Source organism: Brachionichthys hirsutus, chromosome 5, assembly GCF_040956055.1.
Source record: "Brachionichthys hirsutus isolate HB-005 chromosome 5, CSIRO-AGI_Bhir_v1, whole genome shotgun sequence".
NCBI lineage: Eukaryota > Metazoa > Chordata > Actinopteri > Lophiiformes > Brachionichthyidae > Brachionichthys > Brachionichthys hirsutus.
This window is the reverse complement of record NC_090901.1, coordinates 14,527,747-14,551,979: the sequence shown is the minus strand read 5'-3', so window position 1 is coordinate 14,551,979 and position 24,233 is coordinate 14,527,747. Positions and strand designations below refer to the sequence as shown.

The 24,233-nt window shown below is 51.5% G+C and overlaps 4 protein-coding genes across 4 annotated transcripts in view; 1 reads left to right on the top strand and 3 right to left on the bottom strand.

Moving 5' to 3' along the window:
• Nucleotides 1–805: 805 nt before the first annotated feature.
• Nucleotides 806–5,057, bottom strand: tmem231 (transmembrane protein 231). Its single transcript, XM_068739667.1, has 7 exons — nt 4,704–5,057; nt 4,412–4,578; nt 4,199–4,327; nt 3,810–3,953; nt 2,819–2,900; nt 2,551–2,656; nt 806–1,260 (listed from the first exon to the last, which is right to left on the bottom strand). Exons 1-7 carry the CDS (start codon nt 4,840–4,842, stop codon nt 1,098–1,100), a joined length of 930 nt encoding a protein of 309 aa, XP_068595768.1. The 5' UTR covers nt 4,843–5,057; the 3' UTR covers nt 806–1,097.
• A 4,719-nt stretch (nt 5,058–9,776) lies between these two features.
• On the top strand, nt 9,777–12,986 carry gabarapl2 (GABA(A) receptor-associated protein like 2). The gene is made up of 4 exons (XM_068739728.1): nt 9,777–9,825; nt 10,526–10,581; nt 12,408–12,580; nt 12,769–12,986. The coding sequence occupies exons 1-4, from the start codon at nt 9,792–9,794 to the stop codon at nt 12,875–12,877; spliced, it is 372 nt and encodes a 123-aa protein (XP_068595829.1). The 5' UTR covers nt 9,777–9,791; the 3' UTR covers nt 12,878–12,986.
• A 2,556-nt stretch (nt 12,987–15,542) lies between these two features.
• adat1 (adenosine deaminase tRNA specific 1) lies at nt 15,543–19,134 on the bottom strand. The gene is made up of 11 exons (XM_068739693.1): nt 18,999–19,134; nt 18,665–18,733; nt 18,498–18,552; nt 18,287–18,417; nt 18,065–18,201; nt 17,574–18,028; nt 17,173–17,318; nt 16,837–16,936; nt 16,337–16,423; nt 15,812–15,820; nt 15,543–15,739 (listed from the first exon to the last, which is right to left on the bottom strand). The coding sequence occupies exons 1-11, from the start codon at nt 19,132–19,134 to the stop codon at nt 15,610–15,612; spliced, it is 1,455 nt and encodes a 484-aa protein (XP_068595794.1). The 3' UTR covers nt 15,543–15,609.
• Nucleotides 19,135–20,891: 1,757 nt separating this feature from the next.
• Nucleotides 20,892–24,233, bottom strand: part of wwp2 (WW domain containing E3 ubiquitin protein ligase 2) — a 33,656-nt gene continuing 30,314 nt past the window's right edge. The window contains exons 17-24 of the mRNA XM_068739209.1: nt 23,990–24,149; nt 23,343–23,476; nt 23,126–23,266; nt 22,930–23,050; nt 22,202–22,306; nt 21,981–22,077; nt 21,797–21,869; nt 20,892–21,472 (exon numbers count right to left, since the gene is read on the bottom strand). Coding sequence (XP_068595310.1) covers nt 21,373–21,472; nt 21,797–21,869; nt 21,981–22,077; nt 22,202–22,306; nt 22,930–23,050; nt 23,126–23,266; nt 23,343–23,476; nt 23,990–24,149 — 931 coding nt within the window. The 3' untranslated portion in view covers nt 20,892–21,372. The remainder of the gene's footprint in view (nt 21,473–21,796; nt 21,870–21,980; nt 22,078–22,201; nt 22,307–22,929; nt 23,051–23,125; nt 23,267–23,342; nt 23,477–23,989; nt 24,150–24,233) is intronic.

Below are 24,233 nucleotides of genomic sequence, written 5' to 3'. Positions count from 1 at the left end.
AGAGGACGAGACTACCTCGCCCAGGGGGACGGGAAGAGAGGGATTGATCCAAAGAAGAATGAAGCAACGCTGGGTGAAGGAAGCACCTGGTTCCTGTCTGAGCCGGACTTGCATCCGGCCTCCAGTGGGTGCTGGAGGGGGGGGGGGCTTCAGAGTTTAATCTGCACAGCTGCAATCCGAGGCCGGGCTTCAGCTGGCGTGCCGCAAACAGGGAGCGGTTCTATGAGCTCACGCAGCGGTCCTACCCAGAACTCTGGGCCCCCTCCCGGGGACAGAAGGCAGAGGGGACGCCTGCCTGACATCATTCTTCCCTCTGTGGGTAGAAATGGAGACGAAGCGTTGGCTTTCACGCGTCCTACACTTCAAGCCCGGGTCTCCAGGTCCACGCAGCCGGTTCCGTTCTCTGTCAGGCTGTTTGTGAATCACGCTGCCATTTAAATCGGGAATGGAAAAAATGAGAAGCCGAGTTTTGAGGAGTCGGTACCAAAGGGCGGGGCAGGGAGAATCAAAGTGGACGATGAAGCAGAGGTTGTCCAGATGTCACAGATGTCACTCATTGTCCCTGGACACGGACTCTCTGTCCCGCTCCCCTCGGGCAGGAGGCTGCGGTCCATCTGGACAGATGTCTCTCCATGGACTCAGCAAGGCCTCAACGAGAGCACATTTCAAGGTCAGGCCTCTCAGCTTTAAAATATAAAAAGCTGCACGTGAAACGAGTTTCACTGTTTAAACACACAAAACGTCTTTCTGATGATGATGGAAGGATAAATGTAAGCGGTGGAAGTAAAGTCAAGCATCAGGGCGGAACACTTTATTAGCTCAGGCTGCACAAACAATCAAAGAAAACATCCATCTGTTCAAACAGCAGGGAGAGAAACAGGCCTTCACTGGTCCACCTGTTTCTAGGCAACAAGGACAAACCAGACCGGAATCCCGAAGAGCTACAACGGCTCCGTAACTTCACTCACGCAACGCGGGAAGGGAACAGCGGCGTGGCAGAACCGCCGCTAGCCGCGCGCTAACGTGACGTACACCTAGCTTAAAAGCCTCCAGACGCTCGGGCGTTCCTGTGCGCGGTGCCGTCCACTCCCACGCCATCACGAGAGGTGAGCCTTTCCCACCGCCGTGGGTACGGTGTTCAGGATCTGGTTGTGGAAAACAAATCTCTGAATGCGCTCGAAGACCCAGAGGAAGACGAGGAGGACGCTGACGTACTGGATCCAGGCGAGTTTCACGGTCTCCCAGAAGCCCGGCCGATAGGTGGACGCAGACGTCAAGGCAACAAGAACACTTCAGAATCCTGGCCCGGACTCATGAACATCTCATAACTGATTACTGGCACCGTTCTCTTTGCTCTGCGTGATTACGCTAGCTTTACTGATGCTAATATACATCTGTGTACCCACTCCTGCTCCTGCTGTTTTGTGATGTGTCTGTACTTGTATGTTTTTTGTATTTAGTCATTACTGTTACATGTAGCACGACTTCACAGAGAAACATTCCTAGTCTGTGAACCGTCATTGACAATAAACACCTGATTCTGATTCTGATTCTAAACCGGCTCTGGGTGAATACTACTAAAATACTCTGGGTGAATACTACTAAACCTGCTCTGGGTGAATACTACTAAAACTCTGGGGTGAATACTACTAAAATACTCTGGGTGAATACTACTAAACATGCTCTGGGTGAATACTACTAAAATACTCTGGGTGAATACTACTAAACCTGCTCTGGGTGAATACTACTAAAACTCTGGGGTGAATACTACTAAAATACTCTGGGTGAATACTACTAAACATGCTCTGGGTGAATACTACTAAAATACTCTGGGTGAATACTACTAAACATGCTCTGGGTGAATACTACTAAAATACTCTGGGTGAATACTACTAAAATACTCTGGGTGAATACTACTAAACCTGCTCTGGGTGAATACTACTAAAACTCTGGGGTGAATACTACTAAAATACTCTGGGTGAATACTACTAAACATGCTCTGGGTGAATACTACTAAAATACTCTGGGTGAATACTACTAAACCTGCTCTGGGGTGAATACTACTAAAACTCTGGGGTGAATACTACTAAAATACTCTGGGTGAATACTACTAAACCTGCTCTGGGTGAATACTACTAAAATACTCTGGGTGAATACTACTAAACCTGCTCTGGGTGAATACTACTAAAACTCTGGGGTGAATACTACTAAAATACTCTGGGTGAATACTACTAAAATACTCTGGGTGAATACTACTAAACATGCTCTGGGTGAATACTACTAAAATACTCTGGGTGAATACTACTAAAATACTCTGGGTGAATACTACTAAACCGGCTCTGGGTGAATACTACTAAAATACTCTGGGTGAATACTACTAAATTCTTATCTGCTTATAAAGTAGTGCGTACGACTTTATATTAACCGTTGAACTGCTTGAAGTTGTGCCATAAGCAATAAATACTTTATAAAAGGTAATTGGAGGCTTCGTTTATGACATTTCGGTTTAAATTTAACTTTAACAGCCGAGCAGCTTTTATGAAAGGATATCTGATGACCTCCGTCGGGTAACGGATCTCCACATCGAGTTCAAAGGGAGACCCGGCAGCTCGTCCCACCGTCCAGACGGGCATTGGACAGGACAGCACTGTGGTCACTGTGAAGGGACAAGACGGACAAGACAGGTCAACGTCTTCACGATATCCACATGTAGTCCCGTCACCCGGCCCAAAGGTCAGAGTTCGCCTTTAGCTGAATCCAACAACCTTCATTTCATAAAAGCAGGGAGACACAAAAGAAGAGCATTTTGTCAACTTACAATTTCTCTCCTGGTATCGCCCAATGATGCTGCCAAGATCATAGGCGTCTGCGAAGGGACTGGAACCATCAACCACTGACACCTGGGCATTGATGGAGAAAAAAGAGCATCTCAATGTCAGGCTAAGGGAAGCCTCGCTGCCCGAACAGATGCTACCGGCGCTAGCATCGAGGTTAGCGCCCGTCGATGGATCCGGGGACGCTCCGATGGACGGACAAGCCTGAGACTTCTACCAGCTCCGTCGGCGTTGCAAAATAAAGCGGTTTCGCAAATTCCTCATCAAAAAGAACCCGGAACGAATGAGGACAGGATCCATTCAGTTCTGGAGTGGATCTGGAGCTTATTGGTCGGTTTGGTCTGACCCACACCAACGTAGTGGGAGGGCTGGACAGACGTGTGGACGATTGTCCAACTCTGGACTCTCAGCCTTGGACCCTGTTCTGTGACATTTTAGTTACTATTACAGTACTTCACCTCGTAGGGTAAAGTACTCTGGGACAGAGTCTGCATGGGTTGTACATAAACTAACTAGAAAGAGCACAGACCTCCCCCAAGCAGCTCGCTCCCCTCCTACCTGGATCTACACCGTCCACACGGTGATCTGGATCAGCACCAGGAGGTTCTAGATTGTTCTCGGTGTCTTTAAAGTTCAGAGTTTTAACAGATTTTTAATCCACAAATGGGTTTAATGTTAAAATGTAATATTTGTTCCTGACCTCATTCTGGATCAGAACCAGAAGACGTGTTTCATTGCGGTTCATAGCGGACCCCTTTATGACTGGGAGTGGATTTTTGAAAAAGCTTCCATTAATGGGAAAAGCAGATTTTGATTTGATTTGATTTTTATTCCAGACGGGTTTCCGGATCGCTCTCAAACATTAGTGAGATCTAAGTCAGACCAAGACCCATCCGGCAGTCTTTCTGTAATCCTGCTAACAGACACACAATACAAGGAGGACGAAGAGGAGGACAGGGAGAAGCGTCCACTCACGTTATAAACGTTGGACAGGCCCCGGTGGGGCAGGGGTGTCCTCTGCTGCAGCCTCAGGTCTCCGCTGATGGACAACTTCGCTCCGGGGACAGCAGAGGAGTACTGCACAAACGCCAGGCTCTGCATCACCACCGTGGACATCCGCTAGCAAAGGACAAGCAGGACAGTCACCAGATCTGAACGGGGACAAAGACGTGTTAACTGCGCTGAGCGTGGACAGGTGGACCCGATACGGATTCCTTGGATGTAGTATAAATACATCAGCCGCTCTCCGTCTCTTGACTCTAATCCTACCCGTCCTTGTCTCATTGTCTCTGTCTTTCCGTCTTTCCCTTGGGACGACTTCCTGCTCTGACCTGGCGCTGCAGAAACAGGAATGGAATACGTACGAAGAGCTTGTAGCTGAAGCCAAGCAGCAGCTGGATGCTGAACACCTGCTCCTCGGGCTTCAGTGGGAGCCGCAGTCGGAAAAACAGGCGGTCCAGTTTCCCGTCCTGGTTCTCGTCCTCTTCTCTCACCTGCTCGTCAAATGGAACATCAGCACAGCACTGGTTCTGATAAGAGGGACATGATCTGGGACGGCGAGAGAACTCGGGCCTTACAGAGACAGCGGGGATGCGGAGGCTGGACCCAAGCATGCTGTTGAGATGGGGGAAGGTGCTCCAGGCCACGGAGTCTCCCCGTGTTCCGGTCGCTGCCACCAGCAGCGTCTGGTACCGGAACCGGACCACGGGCTGCTCCTCATACGTGCTCCTCTTAGTCCAGAAACCTGCGACCATGCGGCTTTAGAGGGAAGCGCTGCCTGCGTTTAAAGCTGCTGCTAGATGAAATGCCTCCGTGTCGCCATGGCGACCCAGGCAGCACCACCAGGTGAGTGTCCTTCAGAGGTCTTACCTTGGCTCCTGTAAGCAACCAGCAGCGGTGGGATGTAGGTGAGGCACAACGCGATAACCGCAAACAAACTGGCCTTCGAGCAAATGCTCGTTTTATACCGAACCAGAAGCGGGTGAGAATAGACTTCAAAGAAGGCCATCCTGGTAACTGAGCAGCTAGCTTAAGCAGCTAGCCTCGACGTGAGTGGACCCGAACCAGTCCCACTAAACACTCTTCAGCTTCAGCTTCCGCAGTGAAACCACCGTTAACATCTCATCTTAAACGGAACGCGAGGCAGCGTCGTGCTATTTAAGCTATTTAAGCTAGCGCCTTAGCTAGCCGAGCTGCGCCATGTCGGCGCTAAACCAGCGTCTTCCGGTTACCAGGATACCAGGAAGCGCGCGGACGCTCATTGGCTGAATACCGGAACAAACATCGGCCGCGTGGGGGAACACGCACTGCAGGCCACGCCTCTTTATTTAAATTACCCGTAAATTATTTACTTTTGCTGCGTTAGATATTTGGAGTGATACATAAATGAAGAAATAAAAACTAAACGAATACATACTAACATAGGCACCATGACGTCACAGCAAAGGGCAGTCATACAGGAAGCAGAATTACTTTTATATCAGGACTGGACCAGGTCCAATGCAACATGTTCGGTTCTGGCTTCACACACCTGCTGATCGATAAGTCCCGTCAAATGTAACCCGATTCCTTTTCCTGCTGGCAGTCAAAAACAGATCACAGAGAAAATGTCCGCGGTGAGACAACACATGATGTCTCTGCAGACGGTGAACCAAGATCAAATATTTCTATAGCCTATGTTGATTTTAGGTACCGTACAGCGAGCCGCCAATTCGAAATGTTCTTCTTGAACAACTATTGGAATAATATTGACATGGTTGTGATTCTAAAGACGAGCAGGAGTTCTTCCTGCTCAACGGGTCATCATAAAGGTCGCTGACTGCTTTGAAGTGACGTGAACTCTTGGGAAGCTGGTCTCCGCCGGGCACGCTGAAGATTCCTCCAGCGTTGTGTGTGATGCGTGCAGAGAGCGGCTGTCAGACCGTCCTGGGAAGACGGGGACGAAACATTCCTGTGTAAGAAAGATTCCTGTGTAAAAGTCGACATTGCCCGGTTTATCTGGCTGCTCAAGGTGGGGGCTGGTCCGGTGTGGTATTCCACTGTCCTTTGTGTTTCAGTAGATAATGTTTCAGCAAATTCCTCTCGTGGTCCGAGAACAAGTCTCCAGTCAAGATGCGTTCTGCTGACGCGTGATCTCTGTCGCTGGCTCGCTTTCTCTTGAGTCAGCCGGTACACGGCTCTGGATTACCTCCACCGGGGAGGTTCTGTTCTAGATGAATTCTTGAGGATAAAAAAAAATGAAGATGAGTCTTGGCCTAACTTGGATTCCATTAAATTTTGAGAGCGATCCGGATCCAAAAGAAAATCTGGATTTTCCCATTTACTTATAATGGAGGCTTAAAAAACATCGCAGTCATAAAAGGGTCCGATATGAACCATCAAGAAACACATCTTCTGGTTCTGATCCAGAATGAGGTTAGGAAAAAAATATTAGATTTTACCATTAAACCCATTTATGGATTCAAGAATCAGTTAAAAATAAACATCAGCTCGATAAAGGTTAGAATGTAGAGGTTATAATTAAAGAACCGTTAACAGCTAACGTAATGGGTATGTGGGGGCTGTACGTTTGTGGGGGGGCGGGTTGGCAGTTGTGTGTATGTGAGGGGGGGTCAGTGAAAGGGTAATTGTCCAGCGTGTGGAATAGGGTGTTTTTTAAGGTCCCATATTCTACCCTTTTCCCACAAGTTAATGCAGGTCCCAAACACTGATATGAAATATGTGTGCCTGTCTTTGGTCCAAATATCAAACAGATGCTGCAGGACAGCGTCCCTCATTTCTGTCTCAGATGCTGCAGGACAGCGTCCCTCATTTCTGTCTCAAACGGATGCTGCAGGACAGCGTCCCTCATTTCTGTCTCAAACAGATGCTGCAGGACAGCGTCCCTCATTTCTGTCTCACACAGATGCTGCAGGACAGCGTCCCTCATTTCTGTCTCAAACAGATGCTGCAGGACAGCGTCCCTCTTTTCTGTCTCAAACAGATGCTGCAGGACAGCGTCCCTCATTTCTGTCTCAAACAGATGCTGCAGGACAGCGTCCCTCATTTCTGTCTCAAACAGATGCTGAAGGACAGCGTCCCTCATTTCTGTCTCACACAGATGCTGCAGGACAGCGTCCCTCTTTTCTGTCTCAAACAGATGCTGCAGGACAGCGTCCCTCATTTCTGTCTCAAACAGATGCTGCAGGACAGCGTCCCTCATTTCTGTCTCAAACAGATGCTGAAGGACAGCGTCCCTCATTTCTGTCTCAAACAGATGCTGCAGGACAGCGTCCCTCATTTCTGTCTCACACAGATGCTGCAGGACAGCGTCCCTCATTTCTGTCTCAAACAGATGCTGCAGGACAGCGTCCCTCATTTCTGTCTCAAACAGATGCTGCAGGACAGAGTCCCTCATTTCTGTCTCACACAGATGCTGCAGGACAGCGTCCCTCATTTCTGTCTCAAACAGATGCTGCAGGACAGCGTCCCTCATTTCTGTCTCAAACAGCTGCTGCAGGACAGCGTCCCTCATTTCTGTCTCAAACAGATGCTGCAGGACAGCGTCCCTCATTTCTGTCTCAAACAGCTGCTGCAGGACAGCGTCCCTCATTTCTGTCTCAAACAGATGCTGCAGGACAGCGTCCCTCATTTCTGTCTCAAACAGATGCTGCAGGACAGCGTCCCTCATTTCTGTCTCAAACAGATGCTGCAGGACAGCGTCCCTCATTTCTGTCTCACACAGATGCTGCAGGACAGAGTCCCTCATTTCTGTCTCACACAGATGCTGCAGGACAGCGTCCCTCATTTCTGTCTCAAACAGATGCTGCAGGACAGCGTCCCTCATTTCTGTCTCAAACAGCTGCTGCAGGACAGCGTCCCTCATTTCTGTCTCAAACAGATGCTGCAGGACAACGTCCCTCATTTCTGTCTCAAACAGCTGCTGCAGGACAGCGTCCCTCATTTCTGTCTCAAACAGATGCTGCAGGACAGCGTCCCTCATTTCTGTCTCAAACAGATGCTGCAGGACAGCGTCCCTCATTTCTGTCTCACACAGATGCTGCAGGACAGCGTCCCTCATTTCTGTCTCAAACAGCTGCTGCAGGACAGCGTCCCTCATTTCTGTCTCAAACAGCTGCTGCAAGACAGCGTCCCTCATTTCTGTCTCTAACAGCTCTCTCTTGAGTTTTGCTGATGTTGAGGACAAGGTCATTGTCCTCTCCACAAACGGTGACCTTTTGAACCAGGTCCCTGTGTGATGACTCGTCCCCCGCCCCGATGAGGCCCAGGATGGTTGCGTCATCGGCGTTCTTGATGACGGGGGTGCAGAGAGAGAAGAGTTTGGGGCATTTGTGGTGGAACCGTCTCTTTCAGATGAAGCAAATAGAGCTTCTAATGCGGGTATAAAAACATTTTAAATAGATTCTGATCCTTATCAGGCAGAGAGCAACCAGTTGGGTGGCCTCGTCCCAAAGCCGCGATGCATGTGGGGAACGAGCAACTCTCTGACCGGCACAGCGAATCAGAACATTCTGGAGCTGCAGGGAGGAGCAGCGTCCTGCAGCCAGGCTGCAAAGAGCACGGCAGGGCCCCCTGCTGAACTGGTTACCCCAGCAACACACCTGCAGTGGGTCAGGTGACCCGGCGAGGATCATCTCCACACCGCACCCACCCCCACCCCCACCTGAGCACTGAAATACACGTACATGTACAGAATATACAGAATCAGCTACTGTCAGCCATTCCCGACAGAAGCACCCCAGCAGCTACCTGCTGACTCCTCCCCCTCCAAAGGCCTGAGCAAAACAGGCACAGGTCGTTAGCGGAGGACGCTAATCCACTGGGGTCCATTAGCCAACCCCAGCAGAGCTAAGTCAGAGTTAGCTCACCGGCTGGACAACTGAAGACACAGTCGCCGGTCCTCTTCATCCCCTTTGGTGGTCGCTTAGCAACACGCCATCACAGAAGTCACGGCCTCCACATGAAGGCCCCATCGCTGGGCACCGGCGTAGCCACCGAGCGCCCCGCCCTGAACGCAGCAGCCACGGGCCAGATGGCTGAGTCCGTCCCCTGGAAGCGCAGCATTCCACAGAGGAGGCGGGACTGAATCAGACAAAAGGGCCCGAGACGGGGACACGACGTCCCCAAGCACGCCACGTCTCAACCTAGAGAACGGAATCCATTGATCGTTCGCTTTGTAAATACTTGTAATAATATTCTAAATGAACTTCACACGTCGGCGTTAACGACAGATCAAAGGCTAGAAGCTACAGCTCACAAAGACCTGCAGCTTTCATTCGTCCGGTCCTTCCGCCGGCGTGCTCGCTCAGTTTCTACGCCTGAATACTTCTATTCAGTACGGATTACTTTAGCACTTTATACACAATGATGTTTTACGTTACTTCAGTATACTTGGGCATGTACCTCGTAAAGAACATTGTGTTTTCACCGGCGTTCTGGTTTTTATTCTTACTCAAAGTGACTTTCCAGTGACGGCGACTCGTTTTCTACTTTTTTAGATCTTTGTATGATCTTTGTGAAAATGTTAAGTCTGTTACACATTAACTACAAGTATAAACAGAACATATTTACTTTGTATGAGACTTTTTAGAATGGGGTCGAAGTTTTTTGTGTGTTTTTTTTGCATGGTGTGCTTTATTATTTTGTGTTTCTATCTTATTGTCTGCTGCATGAACAGAAAAGAACAAACACAAATGAAATGAAACGACATGACGCGTGAAACGCGCTGCCTCCAGGTCGCTGTGGAGACGGAGCCATATTTTCCTACAGCTTTGAAGGCAGCATCATCACAGTCAGACAGTGACGTCAGCTGACAGTGACGTCAGCTCACCTCCAGACGGACGCCGGGACGCTTCGGACAGAGATATTGTGCGTTTTTGGTACTGGTCGTTCCGCCTGGACTTCACGCCGACACCGTCCCGCATCAACGGCCACGCCTCCGTGCGGGATCCAGCAAAGATGAAATGGATGTTCAAAGAGGACCATTCCCTCGGTAACGGGCGTTGGGTGATGATGAAACCGGAGACGCGCTCGTCCACATTGCACAAATGCATGCGCGTCACAGCCGCCCGCAAAATCGCGCACGCGAATCCGTACCGCATCGACACGCATGACTTGCGACGCGTGCATGTTTTGCCAGCAGGTGAAGTGCCCGCTGGTAACCTGAGACACTGTTACGTCATCCATCCGTCAGATCTCTCCCGGATGAGCGGGTTCTGGCCCAGTGACGCGGTCCAGATAAACAAATAAACGAGCACGATCTGTAAACGATGCAGGACCGTTCACGGCGCGGTGCGTTCACGGTCACGCTCCGCGGCTGCTGCACGGACGCTTTGATGATTGTGAACGGAACACCGTTCACGAGAACCAGAACCTCGGTCCACTTGCAGCCCGAAGAGGGGACACGTCTTTCTCTGCTCATTCAGGGCCTCGTTTTCCAGAGATGCTGCCCTGAAACTGGGCCTCTTATCTGCCCCCCCCCCCCCTCGGTAATTAGGATTCATGTTCGTCCTGAAGGTGCTGAAAGGTTCTGTAAGACCGCTAATGGCATTGCCCACTCAGAGCCTTCTGCGCTGATCCATATTTCACAGGAGGAGGAGGAGGAGGAGGAGGAGGCCTCGCTCATCCTTGTAATCGCTGACTTCCTGTTTGTTTCCCCTCTCTCTCTCCCTCCCTCTCTCTCTCTCCCTCAGAGCACCGATGTGTGGAATCAGCCAAAATACGGAACAAATATCCTGACCGAGTCCCGGTGAGTGGGGCGGCGGCGCCGATCCTGGCAGCGGGGCGAGGGATGGAGGCCGGTGATAGAAATGTGACTTTCTATTCCTCTGTCTTTCCAAAGTTAGCCTGTGCTGAGTGTTTTGTTAACCGGAAATCATTAATGCAGGAAGACCAGAAGAAAAGGCGTGTATTGGAAGAAAGTACCTCATGTGGTACTTTGGTTTGATAGCGGTCACTCGGGTCACCCTAGAACAATGAACTGGTATTATTCATCACGTGACGAGCCCGATGCCTCCAGTCCTGGACAATAATCCCTCGATGCTGCGGCAGAGAGAAGAACCGCTGAGCAAACTGAGAGGAAGATCATTTAAACGCCAGAGAGCTGTTACCCTACGGGACGCCGCTGGACACTGGATTACTGTGGGTCGAAGAAGAGGAGGAAGACGAGTGCATCAGCAGCGAGAGACGTGGGAATGGAAGAGTTCGGGACTGAGAGTAGAGACTTTGAATGTTGGGACGATGACGGGAGAAGCTAGAGAGCTGGTGGACATGATGAAGAGGAGGAGGAACGTTGATGTGTGTCCAGGAGACCAGGAGGAAAGGAAGCAAGGCTAGAAGCTGAGGAGCAGGATTCAAGTTGTTTATAACGGAGGAGAGGAAAGAGGGATGGAGGAGGAGTTATCTTGAAGGAGGAGTTGGTGAAGAGTGTTCTAGAAGAGAAGGAGAAGTTCTTACGCTCCACAGGTAGGAGGTGAGTGAGAGGAGAAGGAGAAGTTCTTACGCTCCACAGGTAGGAGGTGAGTTAGAGGAGAAGGAGAAGTTCTTACGCTCCACAGGTAGGAGGTGAGTTGGAGGAGAAGGAGAAGTTCTTACGCTCCACAGGTAGGAGGTGAGTTGGAGGAGAAGGAGAAGTTATTACGCTCCACAGGTAGGAGGTGAGTTAGAGGAGAAGGAGACGGCGTGGACAGTGTGACGACGGCCCCGCCCTTAGACCATACTGGACATACCCTTCAAGCAGTGTCTAATGGGAGCTGGACAGGACGCGTGAACAAATCCACACTGTTGGTTTTACAGGAACTGGATCAGCAGGACTTAAACGCAGAGAACTCACTACTTCCCCTCCTCCCCAAAGGGTTCTAGATTGTTCATGGTATCAGAGTTGAGCCTCCCTTCGAAGTAAATGGGAACATCTGGACCCCCCCCCCCCCCCACACAGCTGGCGACACATCGAGGGGTGGCGTTCACCAACAGCATTCAATGCCAGAACACAAAGAACTCTCAGGAGACGTTGTCATATGAATCTCCTCGTCCAGTTGTGTATCCACGATGCAATGACAGGAAAGGCTTTCTAAAGTGACAGCCCAGAGTGCAGGATTAGATCAAGAGAAAATATCAAAGGTGCTTCTGGACTCTCCTGGCTCCGTCCTGCAGAGACGTCCTGCACGGACAAGCGGTGAGGAGAAAGCCACTGTTGTCTGGGAAGGACATTCGGACTCCTCCGATCCTCACCACCACGCACGTCGATGACCCTCCGAGCTCATGGGAGAAAGTTCTGTTGGGACCGGGAGGTGCAGTCGGACCTGAAGGCCGTTCATCCTGACGAAATGTGGGCTGCACCAATTCGGTGGTGAACTTGTGAGCGGCCCACAATTTCACCGCCGTGACGATGCAAAGCATTCGGGAGGAGTTCCTGCTGATGAAAGCGGGGCCCAGCTCGTTTTGAAGTTCTTTGAACTTTGAACGCCAAAGAGCAGCAAGGCTTCACGGCGCTGAGGGTCCGGCGAGGGGGCCGGCGAGGGGGGCCGGCCAGTCGCAGCTCGCGTGTGACTTTTCTCTTCACTGCATGTCTTCCAGGTGATCGTGGAGAAGGTCTCTGGCTCGCAGATAGTGGACATTGATAAGAGGAAGTACCTGGTGCCGTCCGACATCACGGTGGCCCAGTTCATGTGGATCATCAGGAAACGAATCCAGCTGCCTTCAGAGAAAGCCATCTTCCTCTTCGTCGACAAAACTGTGCCCCAATCCAGGTGAACGCAACACAATGTCGGCGCGCCGTCAGCAGCAGCAGGCAGAATACGAAGCTCGGTAGAGAGGACGCTCCGCTCCGCCGGCGCCCAGTCGCATGAGAAGTGTTCCGTAGTGCTCCACTGTGTTGCCCGGGCGATCGGTGCGTCGACCCCGCTGACGGCTGCGTCTGCTTTCCGTTGTGTTGCAGCCTGACTATGGGCCAGCTGTACGACAAGGAGAAGGACGAAGACGGCTTCCTGTACGTGGCCTACAGCGGAGAAAACACCTTCGGATGCTTTCGTACCACGCAGGGTTAACACGACACACACGTCCTGACGCACGCACACACACACACACACGCGCGCGCAACAGACTATGGTTCAGTGATAGTAGTACTTACATGTGGATTTATTCCACCTAAACATTTGGCGCAGTAATTTTTGATACTATGAATACACATCCAGAGCATTAACTACACCAAAGTACTTCGATAACGCCTGGCTTCCGTTCTCGGTCTTTAACACTGCCGTAAAATAGGAGATCAAACACCGGACACGATGTTTGATGACTTGTGCTCTGCTCTCGTGTTGTGTAGCTTACGCAGGTGTGTGTAAGGAGGCCGGCCTTTCTATTCAGGAAGCGGATCCTCGTGAACAGGAACGGGAACCAGCGGGGAAAGACGTATTTGCTTCGGGCTGTCGTTCCGCTACGTAGCTCTTCGCTTTGTCGGTGCGGGGCAACAACCTGATGGGAATCACACCCTCATCATTACGCGTCCTCTGAGGCGTCGCATCCTTTACCTGCGTTTAGAGTATTCCTCGCTGCGATCAACCGACTTTAGCGTCTTTCAGAGTCTAAACCGAGACTCATTGTTCCCGTCCTCACCCAGACGATGCCGAACACCCGACCTTTGAATATTTGTGCACCCACGAGGCTACCTGAGCATGATGAGTCGCCGTGTAACGTATGATTTCAGTGCTATGCTCTTGTTTTAGTTCGTCGCTGTTGTTGGATGTATCTGTAAATGAGTTTCAGCTGTTTTAGATAAAGGTCAGGAACGGGAGGAGAGACCTGAACCAGTGGAAAAGAATGTAAAATGAATTGTAATATTTTGTTCTTTCGTCCGATGAACGAGTTCTATAATTAATCATTTCCCTCACTTCCTGTTTCCTACAAATTAAAGTTCCCCTGTACAGAACAGTCCCGCCATCGATCAATGCCTTCCAGGTTTTAACTTGCTTTAACTTCACTCTTCCTCTGCTCGGCTAAAGCGAGGCGTGAAGACACGGGCGTGGCAGGGGCCAGCATCGGCTTCAGACCCCAAACACACCAGCGTCCCATGTCCTCCGTAGGGACGCAAGTCACTCAATCAGGTCACAATTTGTTTCAGTCCGTTTATTTATTGTTATTTAACAGGGACAGTGAACATGAATAAACGTTTCAGTAAACGTGCCAGAAATAGCCAAAAGGCTATTTTTTCATCCCTTGCATTCTAGTTTTAATTCAAATTCGATATGGAAAAACTGACACTGTACTTTGTGGACAGCTGATCTCATCTTAAAACCTCAAAGAATATAAATACTGCAGTGACGTGTGGTGAGGATGATGATGGCGAGGCTCTGACGTCATCAATCAGATTTACCAACTGATGAACTCTCCAGAGTAGATTATTCACCGTTCGATTAGCAGCAGTTAACAGGTTAAATTATGAATCTCATATCAGCATTCTTTACACAAACAAACTGTAGCACAGAAAAAAAACACATTTAAGTAGAACACAAAAACACTGCACTGGACCTGCTAGCTGTAGCTTCCCTGTGGTCACAGCGCCACCTACCACGAGGCAGGAAACCTGCGTGCCTCGCGTCGTGCCTCTTTATCAAACCGTTTAATGATCGATCAGCACAAGAAACACATAAACAGCTGTTGACAAGAAAAACACTACATTATATTCACAGTTAGCTCAAGATTAATCAATACAGTCTCACTGCTAGCATGTAGCACAATTAGCTCAGGATTAATCAATAGTCTCACTGCTAGCATGTAGCACAATTAGCTCAGGATTAATCAATAGTCTCACTGCTAGCATGTAGCACAATTAGCTCAGGATTAATCAATAGTCTCACTGCTAGCATGTAGCACAATTAGCTCAGGATTAATCAATAGGCTCACTGCTAGCATGTAGCACAATTAGCTCAGGATTAATCAATAGTCTCACTGCTAGCATGTAGCACAGTTAGCTAGGGATTTTCAATCCTTGGTGAGGCTCAGCTTGCTGCTGCCTCACCTCTCCTCAATATTTGAACCATAAATGTGAAAATTCTGAGATTTTAAATGAAAAATAATCTAAAACTGTTGAAAACTGTTGGAAAATGACAGGAGCATGACGTTTTAGTACAAATCACTGATTGAATATAACCATTTAGTTTTTTAGTGTGATAGCAGGCGAGGCATGACTCGCCTGCCTGCACATCTCTGGTTTATTGTATTTCACCTCACGCAGGATGAAAACGATTCAGAGCTGGTGCAAGTCGTCCTGGTCCTGAACAGTCTGTCCAGGTCAGATCATCAACCGACCCGGACTAGCTTCATTCCAGTCCGCGGAATCTGCCGAGTTCTAGTAACACAAACTGCTTTATGCACGTCCCCAGCGTCTCCGTCTCCAGAGACAGGAATCTCGTAGCTGTGTTCATGGAGACGCCCTGGTCAGGTCCGGCGGTGAGGAAGACCCAACGGGACAGCGCTCCAACCGGGACTGGGAATGGAGAGAAAGCACTTTTCCCGCGTGCTGTGTTTACGGAGCACGACCTCCAGGCAGCTGCAGTCGCATCTCGCCACGCACATTGTGAGGACCCAGAGGAGCGGTCACGAACCTCTGGACCGCGTGGCACGGCAGGGCGTCGCCAGAAGCGTCACGCACACACTCCACCACGACCAGCTGGCCCAACAGGCCAGTGGGAATGAGGACTCTGGTTACCAGCAGGCCGGGTACGGCGCCGCGGCCCGGCAGCTTGAGGAGACGATGCGTTCCAGCTGCAGAGGGAGGTCGTCAGCAGAAGAGCAGGAGATCTCTGTCGCCGCGCGGCCACAGAGGGAAGGCGTGGCCGAGGAGCTGCTGCCACGCCCGCTGGTACGAGCCGGAAGCCCGCTTGTAGTCCCAGTAGGTCCTCAGCTCGCCCCTGAACGGGCCCAAGAGAAGCACAGGAGCGGGAGGTTATCGGACGCGCCTCGCCATTCCGTCACCCCAACACGCACCCGGGCTGTAATTCACGGCACCGGCGCGTTTAACACGGGGTTAAAGCGAGTCGGGGTTACAGAAGGCGAAGCGCACGACTGCCACGGGGCGAGGATCAGGCAGACGAACAGAAGGATCACTGTTCTCCCATTGGAGGATTCGGAGCGACACCCACACACACACACACACACACACACACACACACACACACACACGAATGCAAGTCACATGCAAAGACTTAAACACCTCCATGGGCGCCATGTTTGCGTTCGAGCCCAACAGTGGAGCTAGCCGTGTGGAGCTAGCCGAGTGGAGCTAGCCGTGTGGAGCTAGCCGTGTGGAGCTAGCCGTGTGGAGCTAGCCGAGTGGAGCTAGCCGTGTGGAGCTAGCCGTGTGGAGCTAGCTGAGTGGAGCTAGCCGAGTGGAGCTAGCTGTGATGCGCACTGAAACTAAGGAAGAAACTGATCCCCGTCTTCTAGGCCGTCAGCATCCATTAAAGTTCTTCACATTTCTGACCATGAAAGAGCCCGTTGTCGGTTACCTGAGCGATTTGGGAAGCGCTGAAGGGTCCGTGTCCGACACCAGAGACAGGAAGGAGTGGAAGAGCTCCAGCTTACACAGAAGAGACCTGGAGACACAGAAGAGACCTGGAGACACACAGAAGAGACCTGGAGACACAGAAGAGACCCGGAGACACACAGAAGAGACCCGGAGACACAGAAGAGACCTGGAGACACACAGAAGAGACCCGGAGACACAGAAGAGACCTGGAGACACACAGAAGAGACCTGGAGACACAGAAGAGACCCGGAGACACACAGAAGAGACCCGGAGACACAGAAGAGACCTGGAGACACACAGAAGAGACCCGGAGACACAGAAGAGACCCGGAGACACAGAAGAGACCTGGAGACACAGAAGAGACCTGGAGACACACAGAAGAGACCTGGAGACACAGAAGAGACCTAGAGACACACAGAAGAGACCTGGGACACATAGAAGAGACCCGGAGACACACAGAAGAGACAGCAGCGTGCTAACCTGGCGCTCGCCGTGCCCACGGCCTTCTTGGTGGCTCCGTGCTTGTAGCCGCTGGCGGTGACATCTAGTGGCCGCTCAGCGACATTACACCAGCTGATGGCTGAAACGCCCACAGAAAGGAAACCCTTCTTAGTGCTGATGAATGCAAGTCGTTGGACATGAACATAATCTGCTGCGTCATGGAAACGTCCTCCAGGGACGGACTTCACGTCCTTTCCTTTAACTCCGCTTTGGCCTGAATGAACCGGCCTCCACCGTCCCTGCCGCGATCGTTTCATTGATCCACACCCAAAGGAATCCCTTTCATCGGCGTCGGCGTGCGAGCGATGAGCCTACCTGCCCCACAGGGGGAGACGCGTCCCTGCCCGGCCCGGTGGCGGCGCTCCGTCTGACTCTGGCTGAAGGGGAACTCCAAGCCGGACTGGAGCAACGCCGGGGGACGGACAGAGAAACCGGCCGGGAGGTCGGACACTCCGGAGCACCTGAGCAGGAGGAGGGAGGAGATCTGATGACCCCGACGCCAAACGCTGGGCGAAGGGCTTTAAAAACGTGACCAACTGAGGGACACGTCCTGAAACAAGCTTTAATTTATTTAAAAAAACACTTTTGTGGGAGGAAATTCCCAGCAGGACTTTCATAAGCCAAGAGGAGGAAGGTCTCCTCCCCCTCGTCCTCCTCCTCCTCCTCCTCACACTTTCAGCAACAATTGTCCCGTTTTATTTCAGCGTCCTCCTCACCTGGACACCAAAGCTCTGTGCATCACGTCTGGGCTGTATGGACACGCCCCCACCACCACGGCGCTGAAGTAGAGCGCCTCCTGCAGGTAGTGGGACAGCAGTGCACCCTGAAAGCCCATCACCCCCCAGCGGGCCAGCTTGTCGCTGCAGGAGAGGGACCGCGTCGGCTCGCCCCGTCCAGGCTTGACCCTCAGAAGGCCTGTCCTGTGGTACCCAACCCCGGGTTGCAGGGGGTCCACCTGTCCCCCCGGGACACACTTTGCCCCCGTCCTGTGAACGTCTGGGGCCTGTAGAGGTGGTCCAGCCCCACCAGGGGGGGCTCTGTGTTCCATCTCGAGCTGCTCTGAGGGTCGGGGGGCGGGTTCCTCTGGAGCTTCACACCTAGATGCATGCGAGGGACGGGGTCGTCTCGGGCGTGCTGCGTCCTCCGGCGCCGTCCCCGCCCCGTCCTCCGGCTCCGCCCCCGCTGGGTCCTCCGGCGCCGTCCCCGCTGCCTCTCGGGCCGCTTTAGGCTTTCCCCCGGTGCTCTGCTGCTCAGCTTTCCTTTTCAGACCTCCTCCTCCATCACTGACGGAGGGGCGGAGCCCAGACGGGCCGTCTGGGACGGGGATGATGGAGGCGTCGCCACCTGCTGGTAGAAAGGATGGATGACACGACTTCCTGTCTGCGTGAAACATGAAAGGTGGACGGGGGCGGGGACACGCTGCACTCACAGGGCGTGTGACTGGTGAAGAAGACGAAGGACACCCCAGGACGAAGGCTCCACCTGCCTCGCTCCTCCGCCTCACGGAACACGCTGTTGTGGCCGCCGGTCACGGCCCGGCGCAGCTCCTGGATCAGGTACCTTCCATTTCACACAACCAATGGCGTCAGTCCGTCTGCGTCACGCGACGCAGCCCGCTCACCTGGAAGCGAGAGGCTGACCTGACACACCCCCTCCGAGCGATGACCTCGGCGTGGCTGTCGTTCAGGACGTCCCCTGAACAGAGGCGGGGACGAAGAACAAAACAGAGTTCATCTCTATCCGATCGAACAGTCCCAGGCGCTGATCGATCGATCAATCAATCAACCTGAACAGAACAAAGACACACCGTCAGGACTGGCGGATGTGTCCCCGATGCATTTGGTCCCAGTTCCCATAGCAACCACCTCCTTTTCCACTGGACAGAAGAGACAGTTCATTAGAATGAACGCCGGTTCGTTCTGAAGGTAGACAGGAAGCGGGCTGACAATGGACGACGTCATCGCTCTGCTGTCGTGACGTCATAAATAGTTTTACTCGCATTTCTTTCCGTTATTCATAATCAGAATAATTCATCGTAATTTTCTGCTTTGCTCGTCCTGTAGAGTTACGACTGTACTTTTTCTTGCATTCTAATAAAGTTTTTCTCTGTCTTTTTGAGAACTCGGAGTGGGCGGGCCCACCTGCGTCACCACGGCGGCTCATCTGCACCACGGCGGCCAGCAGCGTCCACTCTCTGCCGGCCTCAGGCTTCCCTCTCCGGGGAAGCTGCTGGAAGCGCCCGTAGCACAGGCGGGCGATTTCATCCGCATCCACCATAACGACCTGGACCGGAAGCCACGCGCGTCCAACAAGAACCGGCAGGAAAACAAAGTTACTTCCGGGTCGCGTTACTTTCACAATAAAATTCTTTAAATAATAAACCGACTAACTCGCTAAAATACGTATACTGTAATTACTGTCATACATAATTAAATTATACAATTATTAATTGCAGTTTAGTAATAGTATAAATAGTATTAAACAAAGTAATTAAGTAATGTTGGGGTCACTCAGTAACCCACAGTGTGAAAACGACCTACGGCAGGGGTGTAAACTCATTTTCTCCAAGGGCCACATTAGCATTATGTTTGCCCTCCAAAGGCCAAATGTAAACCGTAACACAGCAAAAAATGTAACTAAATGTAATGTAATTTAATGTAAAATAAATGTAACTACTCCTTAACATGCTGTTAAATAACTTTTTTTAATTTAACTCTTTAGCAGCCACAGTAATTACAATAAAATATTCAGTTTTGATATCACTTTTTTAAAAGGTTGTAACTTAAAAATTGAGATAAAGAGATAAAGCCATACTGTAAATGAGAGAAATCATAAGTATGAACCAAAGTTTGTGATGGGAATAAATTAACGCATCTAATAATGTGGAAAAGTTCCATTCAAATGCAATCATCACGCAGGAACAAAGATAATCGATACAAAATCAAAGCATAACCAAAAAGCCACCACCTTGTCTTGTCATGGACATGCAGAAACCAAAAAAAACAACCGAAGTGGGCAAGATAAAGAACATTCCCCGTCAATGCCGTGGAAAATACATCACTTTCAGGATCAGCACTGGACAGCTACATATGTAGCCGGCTACCTATGGAGCTGTCCAGTGCTGATGCTGATCCATATGTAACCGACTACCTATGGAGCTGTCCAGTGCTGATCCTGATCCATATGTAGCCGGCTACCTATGGAGCTGTCCAGTGCCGATCCTGATCCATATGTAACCGACTACCTATGGAGCTGTCCAGTGCCGATCCTGATCCATATGTAACCGACTACCTATGGAGCTGTCCAGTGCTGATCCTGATCCATATGTAGCCGACTACCCATGGAGCTGTCCGGTGCTGATCCCGATCCATATGTAGCCGGGGTCAACATGTCAGCACATGCTGGAAAAAACAAAAAAGTTCAAATAACCTTCAATAGTCACCTCCAGCAGATTATTGATTTCCTGACTGCAGCGTGTTGCTATTGTTATTGACATGCTGCTGAATTGTTCCGTTTGATCAGTTCACTACTTAAGTTACAAACATTGCATATTCTATTGTATAGTTGTAAAAATATATGGATAGATTATTGCTGTTATTATAACATAAATCCTTTCAATTGATCAGGTTAAGAAAACCACACTACTCCATCAATCAATAATCAAACTTATTCAAGTAAATAATATTAAATAATAAAGAAAAATATCATCCAACACAAGTTATGACATCGAGTTTGTCCAAAACTCTTTTGTCACAGTTGAGGGGGGGCAGAACTGCAGAACAACCAACAAATGTGGGCTGTTAAGAACCCGTGTGAGAGATGCAGCATTTCACCAAAACAAATGTCTGCACACGGCTCTCGGGGGCCACAAAAAGCCATGAGGTTCGTGAGGATGGACTCGTGACTTGGATTCAAGCATTCACGGCCTCCGTAGGACGGACTTGAAGGACCTCAGCTGACGCCACAGAACTATTTATTAGTTATTAATAATGTACATAGCACGCATGCTTGTCTTTAAATAAAGACGAGTCCACTCAAGATTGAAGTCTCATTTATTTTGTTATGTACAGGAGAAAATGTTGGATTTCACCAGGAACAGAAAAATAAAACCCCCCCAATTCACCCCTGTAGCCCCTGACCAGAGGAACAGAGACGCACATGCACTCGCACACGCACTCGCTCATTTAAAATGTTAAAATATCTGTTTGTCTCTGGTAAATGTGTCGTACTGCGTTAGCGGGTAGCTGCTGTTAGCATCACAAGGCCCTGCTGTCTGGTTCTGCTGCGGTTCTAAGCAGTGAGCAGCGCTTTGTGTGGATCCGCTAGGATCTCTGGTCATGGACATACACACCGTCTATATGCACGTACACTATGGCATTGACGTGAGCAACCACTCACACACACACACACACACACACACACACAGACACAGACACGCCCCCTTCCCCAGCCCTGTGGGCTAGCAAATGAAGAGTAGGAAGAGCAACAATCCCACTGAAGTGTCCTCCTTTAGCGTCACTCCTGCCCGAAGCCCTCCGTCTCCTCGATGGCGAAGAGGAGCTTCTCTCTGAGCTGCTCCAGACTCCTGTAGGGGGGCAGGTCCAGACGATTGAAGCTGCGAGGAGGAGGAGACAGAGGCCGTTAGCCCTTCCTCATCCCAGTCGTCATTGCTGTCAGCGGTACCTACTTCCTGTATTCATCCAGTCGGCCAATAGAAACACTGGACTCACATCGTTTCCTGCAGCTTGATGCCTGACCGCCGTTTGAAACACATTTTTAAATTACCTCATTCATTTATGCATCATTTACCAGCTGAATATCAAAGTTCGTGAGAAACACCTTTAAATTAACCGTTTCTATCTGAATCTATCTCTGCTGTCCCGCTACAGCCCCCCCCCTCTGGATCCTGTTGCACCCCCGTCCCTGAACGGCTTCTTACCAGGTGTGGCTTCTTGGAAGCCAGGTCTCCTTCCCCACCTTGTCGATGCAGAACTTCTGGGGGCCGTTACTTCCTAAAAGAAAAAGAAACCTCAAAGTCATTTGATTTTTAGATTTGGCCGCGTCAGAGGAGAACGCCGCTCGGACGTCTCAGACGGCGACGGCCTGGAGGGGGCGCTGCGTACCTATGAGCTCAGCGAAGCCTCCGACAGGCAGCCGGCAGGTTCCCGTCACAAACTGAAGCAGACGGATTCTCTTCTCATTGTCCATCTCTTTCACCACCTGGAGACATCAGACGTTATGACAGCGCGCGCGCGCGCGCGCGCGCGTGTGTGTGTGTGTGTGTGTGTGTGTGTGCTCGTGTGTGTGTGTGCGTCAGGCTTCTGAGCCCACGCTGCTTCCCTACCTGCCAGAACCAGTGGATCTGCTTGCTGTTCTTGGTGTAATGTCTGTAGATGGTGTTCTTCTGCCAGTCGGCCAAATCGATCTCCTGCATCCCACAGAGCATCAGCTGCAACACACACGCACACGCACACACGCGCGCACACACACACACACACACACACACACACACACAGATGCTCAGCGTTCAGACTGCAGCTGTGTGTCTTTTCTTCAGCAGCGAGCCGCTGGGTCTCCATGTCCCCCTCCAGACTAACTGAATGTGTGTCGGACATGGACTCATTGAGCTGAGCTGCAGGAGGCGTGGAGGAGGAAGGAGGAAGGAGGCGTGGAGGAGGAAGGAGGCTCCATCAGTCTGGAGCAGAAGCAGTTCATACAGGAACCTCTAGGTGACCCAGAATAAGGTGATGCACACAGCTCAGATGAGGTCTGTGTTTCCCCTCCCTCCTGGTGCTCCTCACCTCCAGCTGCCCCTCCCTCCTGCCGCCCCTCCCTCCTGCTGCCCCTCCCTCCTGCTGCCCCTCCCTCCTGCTGCTCCTCACCTCATGCTGCCCCTCCCTCCTGCTGCTCCTCACCTCCTGCTGCCCCTCCTTCCTACTCCTCCCTCCCTCCTGGTGCTCTTCACCTCCTCCTGCCCCTCCCTCCCTCCTGCTGCTCCTCACCTCCTGCCCCTCCCTCCCTCCTGCTGCTCCTCCCACATGCTGCCCCTCCCTCCCTCCTGCTGCTCCTCACCTCCAGCTCCTTCTCGTCAAAGTAGCGAAGCCACTCCAGAGGAACCACCTCGTTGAAGCCGTCCAGGAAGGCTTTGGTCTGCTCCTCCACCCCCCGGGTGAACCTCCAGTCTGTGAGGAGGCTGAGGGGAGGAGGCGTGGTTACGGCTGCCCTCATTCACGCCCACGCCGACGCCGTTTCAGCCGCGCCGACGTACCTGATGTACTCCTCCTTGTTCTCCTCCGTCACCAGCTCGTTCTCCCCCTCGTCTTTCAGCTGGTGCGTGGAGACCTTCCCGAGGATCTCCATGTCCTGTGCGAAGTACAGCTCCACGCCGCAGTCCTCCAGGTTGTTCTCTCTGGACGCACGGACGCAAGGTAAGCAAGACGCGTCGCCGCCACCGAGCCCCAGAGGACACGTCCCGCGCTACTTACTTCACCCACATGATGGAGTTGTAAAACTCGGGGTCGATGGACTCCAGGTCTTTCAACGTGGGCTTCTTGTCCAGCATTCGCTTGTAGAACGGCAGCGTGAAGCCGGTGTCGATGAACTTCCCATGGTACAAAGCCTGCAGGGACGGGAGACAATGAGGACACGGTCCCCATCGTGACTGAGACAAAACATCAAGCTGATTGATGACCTCGTCATAGTGTGTGAGAGAGAGAGAGCGATGTTTAATGTGTCAGTCTCTCTCTCTCTCACACACACGATGTGTTACGGTCGGAGGAGTGGAAAGTGGAAAGACAGAAAGTAAAGGAGGAGGCTGTAGACGGGGTTTGGTCGATGAGACGAGCGTTTTTATTTTAGGGCTAAATATAGGCAGCTGCTGGCGAGTGTGGGAAGGGTGCGGCAGTGAGGTCATAGCGTGGGTGAGGGGCGGGGCGGCTGACGGAGGGTGTGGGATCCGAGCCCACAGGAAGAGACGGGATTCAGGAGTTTGTCCATCGTCAAATTATTTCGGCACGTTCACATGAATCAAGTCACGTTTAGTCAGAGGACAACCGTCCGGATCCGTCCGTCATCCAACAGCAGCGTGGATACAGGCGCAGAAGCCACCGACTCGTCCCAGACGGGAGCTCACCATGGCGATGAAGCGCCCGATAAAGCGGAAGTAGGTGAGGTGGTCGGGGTTGATGGACGAGGCCGGGTTGATCTGCAGGCAGTAGTTGTTCTTGCCGGCGTATTCGAACAGACAGTACATGGGGTTCAGCACCTCGTGGGACAGCAAGAAGAACCACTCCCTGGAGACGACAGGACACGTTAGTGCAGGAAGGACGCGGCGGGGACGCGGCGGGGACGCTCCAATGAGACGAGCAGAGCACACA